The sequence below is a fragment of the Danio rerio genome, chromosome 18, assembly GCF_049306965.1.
Source record: "Danio rerio strain Tuebingen ecotype United States chromosome 18, GRCz12tu, whole genome shotgun sequence".
NCBI classification, from domain to species: Eukaryota; Metazoa; Chordata; class Actinopteri; order Cypriniformes; family Danionidae; genus Danio; species Danio rerio.
In genome coordinates this window covers 27,244,062-27,257,553 of record NC_133193.1, presented here as the reverse complement: position 1 = coordinate 27,257,553, position 13,492 = coordinate 27,244,062, and the positions used below count along the sequence as shown (strand labels likewise).

General features: G+C 33.1%; 1 protein-coding gene across 4 annotated transcripts in view; it reads left to right on the top strand.

Annotated features, from left to right (window-relative positions):
- Window positions 1-13,492, top strand: part of sema4ba (sema domain, immunoglobulin domain (Ig), transmembrane domain (TM) and short cytoplasmic domain, (semaphorin) 4Ba) — a 160,787-nt gene that overhangs the window by 110,334 nt on the left and 36,961 nt on the right. For 3 of the 4 annotated variants that reach the window (XM_073929541.1, XM_021467698.3, XM_073929542.1), the window contains exons 3-5: window positions 2,949-3,109; window positions 7,712-7,774; window positions 12,576-12,674. In XM_073929541.1, coding sequence (XP_073785642.1) covers window positions 2,949-3,109; window positions 7,712-7,774; window positions 12,576-12,674 — 323 coding nt within the window. Of the gene's footprint in view, window positions 1-2,948; window positions 3,110-7,711; window positions 7,775-12,575; window positions 12,684-13,492 lie in introns of all 4 variants that reach the window. The other variant, NM_001128352.1, reaches the window with a different exon arrangement.

The following is a 13,492-nucleotide window of genomic DNA, read 5'->3' as shown; positions in this document are numbered from 1 at the left end:
TGGATTATAATTATTTCTAAAATATACTAGCAATTTTGTTAACACTTTATTTTAGGTCACAATTAATGCTATCAACTATTGGCTTATTACCTGCTTATATTAAGATATTAACTGTTCATTAGTAGTTATAAAGTATGATTTCATAATCTTAACTGAGACCTAAACTCAACCTCTACCTAACTTAGTATTAATGAACAGATAATCAGTAGTTTTTTAAAGAGCCCCTATTATGGGTTTTTGAAAATTACCTTCCATGCAGTGTGTAACAGCTCTCAGTGAAGTGAAATATCCAGCTAAGGCTTAAATCTGAAAGTGCACCATGTTTAAAATTGATTCATCTATAAAAGAGTCGACTCAGAGTTCAAATAAATTGTGGGGGTAATGAATCTTTAGCCGTGTTGGCATGACGTCGATATGGAACTCAAGCCCCGATCATTTGTTACCCAGAAACACTGTGGAAATAAAAAAGAATACAAACACTGTAGAAAATCCCGGTTGAATCATGTCATGAAGACGCTGTGCTCTGAAGTGTGAAAAATAAGTGGTATTTTCCCTATCCAAAGATGAGGCTATGAAGTTTATTTTTGCAATATACCTCAGCATTATAGCCCCAGCCTTGTGCTGTGTTCCCGTCATTTTTCTGATGAGTGCTTCAGCAACTACACGCTTACAACGGGGCATTCATGGGCCATTTGTTAAAGGATGGATCAGAAAAGACTATTGATGTATGGGACTTTGTCAAAGCTTTACAGGAACTTTATTAGTACACAGTTCATGGATCAGTTTCTTCCTCCATTTCACAAGTGTAAGTGTGATTAAAATGGTTGCCTCCTTTTTTTTCTGCAGCTTGCAAAATATGTATTTAATTGTGTTCCATTACTTGTAAACGCTTGTACTGTATCTGCTTAACTCTTCATATTCATATACTGCGTCTAAAGCCACGTTGAAAATGCGAGGCGTGCCGCTTTGTTTACGTATTTAAATGCTTTTGTGAGTTTGCGATCCACTGCTGTTTGTAGTTGCTATGGCCACCATCAGCTGTTCCTACACATGTGTGGCCGTCAAGTTTCAAAATATTTCAGCTTTTTTCATTTCTGCTGAATTTGTATTTAAGTATTTGTATTTAATGTAGTTAAGAATAGAACAATATGCTAGTGTTAAACCACATTGCTTTAATGCAGTCCTGCAGTGGGCTCACACATACACTCTGCATTCTGACTAAAAATTGTTGAAAAAGCCATGGTGGGCACTTCTCTCTGTCTTGTACTGAATACAGTCGACCTATTACAACAGACTGGGTCATGGGGCTGCATCATGCTAAGGAGGGTGTTTGGGAACAAATGAACCACTAAGCGAATCATATGGGAGTAGTTGGGATAACTAGGTAAAAATAAATGCATATTTTAAGACAATGAAAGTGTTTTTTTAACCTTGCATGCAACTGTTGTTGGAGACCCCCAAAACCAAATATGACCTATTTAATGCATAATAGGAGCTCTTTAAACTAGCAGTATTAGTTGATGCTGAATTGTGACTTTGTTACCATAATTTTTATAATTAAAATAAATTATATTTTGATATAAAACCCTGAAATAGTGTTTTCTTATTTTCAGTGCAAAGTAACTAATTACAAATACTCAAATTACTGTAATTGAGTAGTTTTTTTTTCAGGAATTGTAATTTACTTAATTAAAAGTAGTTTTATAAATGTGTACTTTTACTTTCCCTTGAGTACATTAGTGCTGTATCGGTACTTTTACTCCACTACTTTTCTTTAACCTGCAGACACTACTTTATTTTTTCTTTTCTATGGGGATTAGAAAAATCAGTCCTGTGATTCCAGTCCAATCAAATTGCATATAGAAGGAAATTAGCCTCATAATGAACTATTTCAAGTTATTGTGTGCTTTATAATTGCAGAAAACTGTTTGGAAGAATTAAGTGTCCAAGAAGATGTCCAAAATCTTTACACTCATTGACCCAGAGACTGTTTAGATGTCACTGATGAGACTCTCATAAATGTTTACTGTATGATGACCAAAATAGTCTTAAACACCCAACAGGCACAAGACGTCAACATGATGTCAGATTGACGTTGTACCCTAACATCATGGGGATGTTGCATTTTATTTGGAAATGAAAATTGGGTTGACGTCAGAACTCAACATCAGACCAATGTCAATATCCAACCTAAAACCAACCAAATATCAATGTCTGACGATGTTTGACGTTAGCTTGACATTGTGTGGACTTTACCACTATGACGTCTATCAGATGTTGAATTTTGATTGCCATAGCTGATGAATAAATGCTAGTAATTAATATTAATATGATGTTGGTTTAAGATGTTGGCTACTCTTTGGATTTGGGTTACTTTCCAACAAAACCTAAAATCAACCAAATATCAATGTCATCAAAATAATGCTGTCCTTAGAAACTGGCTAGCCATTGAAGTTTGTCTCCTGACATCACAACCTAAATCTAACTTAATATTAACATCTAATGATGTTATGTACCTGCTGGAAAAAAACTAGATGCACTACAGAATGCTACGTTTACACACACATGCACAAATTACATGTACATGTAAACGCATTAGCCTTTTACAGCGTAATACTCACTACTACTTGAGTCTACTTTTTACTCATATTTTGTGTAATATTTACAACAGATACTTTTACTCTACTTGCACTACATTTTTGGGCAAGTAATGGTACTTTTTTTTGTGTATGATTTTTCAGTACTCTTTCCACCACTGCTTATTTGAAAAATACTGCATAACAGCCTAAAGCAGAAAATCATAAAGTACAATCTGTGCCGTGAAGTAAAGCACAATCACACATCTGACTTTTGCACTTTTTATCACATTTCTAGGATTATATCTTGTTGGCTCCGTTTTGCTGACATTCCTTCCTCTTCTCTGTCTTTTTTTCCGTATCTACTCACAGATGCAAACGAGAGGTCGGCCAAGAGATTTTCACCCAGTGGAGTCTTCAATTACACCTCTCTGCTCCTCAGTAAAGAGGATAACATGCTGTACGTCGGCGCTCGAGAGACTCTCTTCGCACTTAATATCAGCGATATCAGCAGAACGCAGATGCAGCGCAACGTGAGTTTCATTCTGGACCATATTTTGCCATCTGCATCAGTCTGTGATATGGAGAAGTGTGATTAAAGTGATAGATCACCCCAAAGAAAAAGAGAATATCAGCTGTTAATTTTCAGGCTGTTAGCTGCATGGGAACTTTTTCTTCTCAGTAGAACATTAGCTAAAGAGGATTTTTTAGCGAAAATGTGGTCTTTGATTATGATTTATAAAATCAACAGCAAGTCAACAGCTATTGGAACCCTGAGAGTAAAGTAATAATAATAATAATAATGTTATGTAATAAAATAAATAAAACCCGTGGCTTTTGTCTCAGGATTAGTTGCAGAGGTTATGGATATATTATATACACTACCTGACAAAAGTGTTGTCATCTGTCCAAGTTTCACAAACAGCAAATAATACCTTGACTTCTAGTTAATCATTTGGTTTCAGATATGGCTTATATATGAAAGGCAAAGGCCTCTAGATTACTCTTATTTTACCAAAATAAAATATGATTATGCCTTGATATTTAAACATTTAATTAGGACAGTAAGGTCTGACTTTGCTTAGGCAAAAGTCACTTAACAGAAATAATGTACAGTATAGAATACAAAGTCATGGAGCAGTGTAAAAATAATTAATATTGTTATGAGCTTGGAGGACTGCATCCATACATCTCTGCAATGACTCAAATAACTTAATAATAAAGTCATTAGGAATGACAAAGAAAGCATTTTTGCAGGACTCCCAGACTTGATCAAGATTCTTTGGATTTATCTTCAATGCCTCTTCCTTCATCTTACCCCAGACATGCTCAATAATGTTCATGTCTGGTGACTGGGCTGACCAATCCTGGGGCACCTTGACCTTCTTTGCTTCCAGGAACTTTGCTATGGAGGTTGAAGTATCTTGGTTGAGGTTGAACCTCTCATGTGGTTTGTAATGTAATGGGCAGCACAAATGTCTTCATACCTCAGTATCTCTGCGGATACTCTGCGGATCTCTCTTACGCCCCCATACTGAATGTAACACCAAACCATAATTTTTCCTTCACCAAACTTGACTGATTTCTATGAAAATCTTGTGTCCATGCGGGTTCCAATAGGTCTTCTGCTGTATTTGTGATGATTGGTGTCATGTTCACCAGCGAACAAACCACCAGATGTTGCTGGTAAACACTCACTTATGGAACTACAAATCTGCCAGTAAATGGACTACATATTCAGTCATGCCACACACACACACACACACCTGCTTCCTCATTTAGACTGATTACACTCTCACCACCTGAGCATTGTTAAAGACTGATAACACACAGTATTTAAGCAGCACACACACTCATTCAGATTGACGAGTCTTGTTAACTGTAATAGTAACACTACAACGTGTTTTCCTTGTCTTGTTTCTCCGTGTTTTGACCTTAGCCTAGTTTATCCTTTTGTTCTTGTTTGCCGCCTGCCTTCTGACCTCCTTGCCTGTTATTCGACTACGATTCTGGACTGTCTCAATATACCTGTTTATACCTGTATTGACCATTGCTTGCCTGACCCCGATTAAACCTGCATTTGGATCCTACCTTCTGTTGTGAGTGTCACTCCCGACGTTACAATTGGGATGCAGTTTTACAGATGAATTATCTGAAACAACCTTCTGCCACTTTTCCAACTGATTAACTAAAATTTAGTTTTGCCTGTATATATTTATTGACTCTCAAATTGCTGTTGACTTGCATTTTTCGAATCACCAAGGACCACAGTTTCAGAAATCTAAAAATCTTCTTGTATGTTTTACTGAAGAAAAATAAGCCACTTTCACTAAATCTCAATTGGGCTGAAAAAGTAAATTAACAAATTAGTTTTTTATGTAAAATTCCTTTCTAGTCTTAAGGAGTAGAATATTTTAGTAGAATATTGTTGATTGTGTTGTTTGATTGAGTTTTATTCTTCTCATCTTAGCATATTAAAATGGGATAGGAGGAAGTGTTTAACAGGAAAAATGATTGTTGATATTTAATACAGATAATGAGTTATTTTATGGTAATTTCACAATTGCTGTTTTGGAAATATGATCTAAACAGCTACATAGATGTCATGTTGCTTTATAAAACCAGGAATAATTGAAAAAACATGTATGTTGAATATCTACTTTAATAATAATTCCGCCTCCAAGAACATTAAAGATACTGTTGACTTTCTCACTTACCCAAACTTGCCTGTTTGCTAAAAACAACTTTTAATACATTAATTGAACTTTAAATCTATTAACTTACAACTTAAACTGCACTTAAAATGTTAAATATATATATATATATATTTTTTTTTACTTTATATCAGGTAGTTACAGAGAAAATAATCTTAGTTTTCACTTAGTATAATGTAAATCTAAAATTACTAAAATAAATGTAATTAAAACTACACAGACAGAGCACTGAGATGGTTCCTGCTGTTTATGTCACCATGTTACTTTTTCAGCTTGCCTATAATATATAGTTGAAGTCAGAATTATTAGCCCTCTTTTGATTTATTTTTTTAAATATTTCCTAAATTATGTTTAACAAAGCAAGGACGTTTTCACAGTATGTCTGATAATATTTTTTTCATCTGGAGAAAGTCTTATTTGCTTTATTTTGACTAGAATAAAAGCTTTTTTTTTTTTTAAACACAACTTTAGGGACAAAATTATTAGCCCCTTTTAGCTATTTTTTTTCTTTAGTCTAAAGAACAAACCATCATTATATAATAACTTGCCTAGTTAAACTATTTAACCTAGTTAAGCCTTTAAATGTCACTTTAAGCTGTATAGAAGTATCAAAAATTATTTACTGTCATCATGGCAAAGAAAATTAAATCAGTTATTAGAAATGAGTTATTAAAAATATTATGTTTAGAAATGTGTTGAAGAAATATTGTCTCCATTAAACAGAAACTGGAGGAAAAAATTAAACAGCGGGGCGAATAATTCAGGGGGCTAATAATTCTGACTTCAACTGTACAAGTATGATTGTTTCACTTGAAGATATGCTTGTATATCAGTTGAGGTGCATTACTTTTTTTCAAAATGTACCATAAAATGACATTGCACTTCCATTAAATGCTGGAATCTGACAAAAGAAACCTATAAACATCTTTTTTTAAAAGTGAACTATTCAGTTGTTGAGTGGAGTTTGAGTTCAGCGACTCGCTGATCACTTGAACAGTTAGCGGAAGTGAATAATGAGTTTAATTTCTGCCTGTTGGTTCCACAAACGCTATTGTATGTTTTTTTAGAAGATGGAAATATACAGTATAACAAAAGTCATGATATTTGAAATCTGACTCATCATTTTCACTTGTACACAGTTTAATCTAGTTAAGACAATTAAGCTTATTCCCTTAGTTTGAACAACCCTAATGTTCTGTTAATTAGTGGAGTTCAAATCTAACAACTATATTGATAAAGTTTATTGATTTTATATGTAATACATCAGGCCCATAGCCAGGGGGGTTCAGGTGGTTCGAAAGACCCACCCCTCACTGACAAAAGTCCTCATTTGTCCTACTTTGACTGCTATGCCATCATGAATTGTAAATAATGCCTATAAAAGTAACCTATCAAATAAGGCTTTAAGTCCAATGGAATCCTGTGTCTCGGTCTGACTTCCCATTCTAAAGTGCCAAATTCAGCATCCCAAATTCTGACTGAGGAAAGTAGAATGTGTTGGCCAGTTTGTTATTTTTAATAAATGACAATAGGCTAGAGTTTTTAATTTAAAACTTTAACGGATTTCAGATTACTTTTTAATGATATATGATATAAATAATTTTTATTTAAAAAATAAGTATTGTTTTCATATTTCTTTAATCTAAGTCTTTAGAAAATGTTTTTAAAAACATGTGGTTATGATGACCATCCAACAAGCTAATAATGTTGCTTAAAATGTCACTAAAATGCAGTATTTAAACCTAATAATTAAATAGAAAATGAGGCAAATAACTGCAAAAAGGTAAGTTAAGTACAGGACTGGGTAAGTGAAAGATAAATCTCAGAACTCAGAACTGACACTGATTTCCCCACATGCCAAAATCTTACACTGTAAACAAATCATGGTTGCCTTAAATTTTTAAGCTGAATCAAACTAACCTTGAGTCCACTGAACTTATATTTAGTCAAACTGACGTAAAACAGCTCATGTAACTTCATAAATCATCAGTGAACAATGAGTTAAATTTCTGTCTGTTGATTATACAAAAACTTTGTTTCAATATGTATCTTGTATGATTTTAGAAAAGCACAGTATAACAAAAGTCATGATATTTGTATTATATTGTGCACTTTTTAAAGCTTGAATGTTTTAGTTTCCATTAGTGTCTTGCTTCACCCCACTCCACCCTATTGTTTTTTATCAAAGTATTACTCTATAATTCTTTGCAATAAATAATCTTTTTAAAGTCATAAATAGACCTGCACAGCACAGTGTGAATACTGTTTTCTGACTCATCCTGAACTGCAATATAACAGCCACGGTGACTCACTGTAGGCCTACTCAATGTAAAAGTACTATATGTGTTAATGCATCATGAAATTAAATGTACTATAGCTGATGAGATGCTTCAATTTAGCAATGACTTTTCACTATTTCAGTTAACGTGGAGCACGCCGCAGAGAAAAAGAGATGAATGCAGTTTCAAAGGGAAGGACTTAAAGGTGAGTCAATAAGATATTCATCAAAACGAGTGGAGAGATGTCTGTATACACTCTTAAAATAAAATATTCGTTATTGGCATTGATAGCTACGTGAAGAATTTTTAACATTCATGGCTTTATTTTTATTCCACAAAAGATTCTTTTGATTATGAACATGTGTTTCACAGAGAAAAAAGATGATTCTTTGAAGAAATGTTCTTTGGGGAATAAAAAATAGCCTTGTCTTTGAACAGGCACTTGTCAATTTATGCTTAAAAAATAATCATAGGTGTAACTTTATATTATTATACTGTAACACATTTTTTCCATCACATTTCCACAGCTGAATAGTGTCATTTCAATTTAATTCAAGTACAGTAAATAGAAACCAAGAGCAAACTAATTTTGAACTGAAAAGATCACTTTCGTTTGATTTGTTTTCTCATTTTCACTTGTACACAGCTTAATCTAGTTAGCCACTTACTTTGAACAACCCTAATGTTCTGTTAACTATTGTAGTTCAAACCTAATAGTTATATTGATAACATTTATTGTTTTTATATGTAACATATGGACTGGGTAAGTAAAAGAGACTAATTTTAGAACTCACACTGATCTCGCCAACTTCCCATAGTCTTTCACTGTAAAAAATACTGGTTGCCTTACATTTTTAAGCTGAATTAAATTAACCTTATGAGTCCATTGAACTTATATTTTGTTAAAATATAAAGCTTGTGTAACTCATAAAATTGAGTTAGAACAGGATTAACTTTGTTGAACCTTTTAAAAATCTCCAAACTAATTGAATATTAAACTATGAGTCTTTCTCTTTACTTTACTAACTCCTAAGATTACTTTTATTGTTAATATTTTCCCTTTAAATGCAATCCAACAAAAAGCATGCTCAAAAAATGACATTTGATGTTTGTTTTTATTCTACAGTAAATAAGCCGAAACAACATAATTCTTTAGTTTTTTGGGGGACAACGTAATTGTTTTATGTTCAATCCACTTAAATTTGTTAAAGCTTTATTGTTTTACAACTCTTAAAAAGACTTTGGCTGCAGGTTCAAACTACTTATTTAAAATTAGTTAAATAATAAAATTTTTAGGTTGTTGTTGGGACAACCTATATGTTTTATGTTGAATGCACTTACATTTGTAAAAACAATTTAAGTAAAAGGATTTGTGTTGGGGCAACATGAAGGAATTGTGTGTAACCCAGCATTTTTACAGTGTATCAGTGTAAAAAAATAATGTTTGCTGATTGTTCAAACTACTTACTTAAAATGAGCTGAAACAACACAATTCTTGGATGCTTTTGGGACAACTTTATTTATTTATTTTTTTATGATCAGTCCACTAACATTTGTAAAAACTAATAGGTTAACTTATTGTTGTCCCAACACAAATAAATTGTGTGAACCCAATCATTTTTTACAGTGTAGTTATGCCAACATATAAAATTCATGTCATACCAAAACACAAAATCAAAGTGACGAGTGATCCCAAAACTGAAAATTCTGTCATCATTTACTCTCCTTTCATTTGTTCTAAACCTGTTTGACACAAAAGAAGATCATTTGAAACAAGCTGGAAACCTGTAACCATTGACTTCAATAGTAGCCTATTCATTTTTCATACAGTGGACGTCAATAGTACCAGGTTTTCAGCTTTCTTCAAAATATCTTCAACAAGTGATAGAAACTCAAAAAAAATTTGAACTATTTGGGGTTGAATAAATGTCCTGACCAATCAGAACAGCTCAAGGGTGATCTTCTGTTAACAGTTGCAAGTTAGCTGTTTAATTTGACTGCACCAATACCTAAGAGCTGTTTCACATTTTTAGATGGTCTCTAAGTGGATTGAACATAATGCAAATAAAATGTAAAAAAAAAAAAAAAAAAAAAACATTTTTTTCGGGTTATTTGTAACAAGTAATTTGAACAAGAACCAGAAATCTTTCTTTGAGTGTGCCTAAAGAAAGATGTAGGTCTCTGAAGTAGGTTTTTGTGATATGATTGTGCTAAATCTAAATCCAAGAAACTGACCGTCGCACCACTTTCAGTTTGTTCCTTGCCACATCTACACTGTAATTTCCCTGAAAGCTTGACACTGCATAAGGCCTGTTATTAGATTAATAATCTGCATGCCTAATTTGCTGCCAGACTGATTTGTCTTGGGAGCCAGGTTTGGATGGATGTTTGGACCTTGATGAAGACACAGTAATAACTGCTGTTTCTTGAGACCGATGACGCGCAGCTGCCAGAAAGCTCTCCTAGACTATTACAGAGGATTTAGATCAAACCTAGTGATGTGGAAACAAGTTTCTGAGGCCCAGCCAAACAACAACAGTTGCGCACCCAGACAGGCACTTACTTTGAACATTCGCCTTGATATAATGATTGTTTGCGTGCAAACCTTTTCATCTTAATTCAGTCATCATTTATGAGCTGTCCTGTTTCAGATATTTAGCTAGGGAAATTAAAAAGAAGACATTTTGAATGTACACTGCCGGTCAAAAGTTTGGGGTTAGTAGGATTTTTACTTGTTTTAAAATAGGCTTCTCCTGTTCACCAAAGCTGCATTTATTTAATCAGAAAAACAGAACAAATTGCACAATTGTGAAATGTTATTGCACTATAAAACAACTGTTCAAATTTAGTTTATTATTTAATTTAATCATTTATTCCAGTGGTTTTAAAGATGATTTTTCAGCTTCATTACACCAGTCGTCAAGTCACATGATTCTTTAGAACATTATTATTATTATTATTATTATTATTATTATTATTATTATTATTATTATTATTAATAACATTATTATTAATTGTAATAGTAATAAAAGAAATAATGACTGGAGTAATAATTTAATTTAAAACTACATACAATAAGAAAGCAGCATATTTATATTTATATATTTTTATATTTGATGAAAATATTTTTAAAAACATTGATAAACAGAAGAATTTCCTTTAAAAAAAAAAAACTGGCCTCAAACTTTTGACTGGTAGCATAGTTGGGAACCAGGGAACAAGCCAGTGCTGTCTAATATATAGACATTACCATTGAATTGGTATTTTGTAGGCTGCACTGTGATTTCTAGATAGAGACTTTTACAGTCTTTTACAATAATTTTTCCACAAATTTAAGAACTTTGGTTTCAATTTTCAAAACTCTAGACACAAAATTCACAACCATTGCCAAAATTGAGTGTTTTTGCAAAACTCTTAACTCTTTTTTTTTTTTTTTTTTTTTTTAATGCTTGGATACAGCACACACAAATCAGATATACTTTGTTCATTGAACTAAGATCATCTATTCAATATAACACAATTAAACATCAAATTGATCCTATTTTAAAATGCAACTCAAACATTACATTTAAAATAAATGCGTTTTCATTTACTTAACAAGATGTATTATCAATTGATACAAGCACTCAAAATGATAAAAAACTGTTGCATTACTCTTGATGAGTGGAAACTGATGTACACTATTACATGTTTAGATGATCAAAATTTTAGGATAGATCAAATGACTTCAGTTACCACAGAAGATGACCTAACTGGACTACATTATCTATAGATTTCATTTTTATTCATCCTTATTCCATATTTATGGCTTCTTTGTTTCATGTAGCACTTTTACAGACAATGTTTTCATATTTGACATTATTGTACTGTATGTGAGAAACTCCAATCAGTGCAGACCAATGTCAGGCCTGGATTCACATTGACAGAAGGTTCGTTCCAAGATTTTTGAGTAATGAAAACACCAATGTGATGTAGAGGAGAACCTGCGATCAAATCCACAAGACCAGACTGATGGAAACACAGATCCCAATATAGAAATCTAATGTATATAAAAATATATGCAAATTACATATGTGACATAATAGTTCATATGAATTGTACATATATAAAATATGTCACACACGTCAAAATATTGTCATTTTTTTCAACTAATAGAATTACAAATATGTACATATATGTAATGTAAATATATTATCCATTATGTTATATATTTAATCCCTACAAATATACAACCTATAATTTGTATATGTGTCCATATGGCTTTTTATGAACACACACATTAACACACTAACACACATGTTATATATATAACTATTTTTAATAATATAGTTGTAATTTGCATATGTTGCCATTTATCATGCCATATATCATCTTTCTCTATGGAGATGTGTAGTGAGAAACAAAATGACAGTAAACCTAGAGTATGATGGAAAGAGTAAAACTAGTTCAGTGTATCCACTGTCTGTACCGTTCCCTCTTCACTTATGTATAAACTATAACGAAACCTGTATCGTTTTTTTTAAACATCAATATTTAATGATTGTGCAAGATTGTTTAAACTATGTGCATCTTGTGTGCTGGTGATCTAAAGTTGTGTTCCTGTAGTATTTGTATGATAAAAGGATTATGTGAACCAATGATTCTGCAAATGCAAGAGTTCATAAAAGAAATGAATGCAGCTTGCAGAGTTTTGAACAACGGAGAGCCTGTGTTAAAAGTAGTGACTGTTTAGAGTCTTGTGTCTAGAGCTTTGAAAATTGACATCAGCGTTCTGAAATTTGTGGCAAAACAATTGAAAAAAAAACTGTAATATGTGATCAAATGATTCTTGTTCTAAAAACAGTATAAACCAATTGCATAAATGATCATTACACTGAAAGAAATTTTAGTGGGTGTCTTCTGTAAAAAATATATGATGATCATTGTGTTGTTTAGACAAAAATGACATTGAACAGAACTCATTCTACTCTACATACACATTTCCCTTTTGCTCTTCCTCAACACAGACGGACTGCTTCAATTACATCAAGATTTTACTGCGTGTGAACAGCACTCATCTGTACGTGTGTGGAACGTATGCCTTCAGTCCAATCTGCACATACATCGTAAGTACTGCTTCATTTTCTCCTATTCTGCAGCAGGATTTCACCACCACCCTCCACGCGTTTAACAGGCTGCAGGGGAGGAATTAATTATCCATGTAATTTACTCAGTCAATCAAAATGTCCTCAGAAATACACTCTTCCGCTCTCCCTAAGGGTAGATGCCGTTCGGATGAGGAATGATTATTGCCCTGCACTTTACTTAGACCCCTTACTCTGGAGAATACGGCTGGATCCATAAGACACTGACCTCTAATACTACTGAAGCTGTGGGGTAGTTTATTTAAGCTGATTCTAAGAAAACTGTCTGCATTTGCAGTAAGAATGGGTGTTATCTTATCATTTGTGATATACCCAGTAAAAATTCTCCACAAAATATAAGCCTTCCTCCAAAAAAATGCAAAAACATGCAATCGGCCTACATTGTAAAACTCAGAAACTACAACATTTTACACCTAAAAGAGACAAGGTTTTTAACTTTATTCAAATGTATTAGTTTTCTTCAACACAGGCTCATTGTGAAAATGTACTCCTGTTTACACTCCTGAAGTGCACGAATTTTGTTGCAAGAGATTAATTTGGTCTTTAAAACAAACACAGCAGGGTGGTATGACACCACCAAAGACTTTTGTTTCTTTTTGTGCTACCGGCTGACCGCTTACCCCCATGTAGACAGCTTTTCCGCTGTTACCAGTTTGCCCAGTAGCTCACCGCATACATCGGCAGATTTGAGACGCAGAGGAGTTGACCGCGATGACAATGTTTGAGTCCGGCGAAGAATGGTTCCAGAAAACAGGTAAAACAAAAACAAAAAGCAAAAA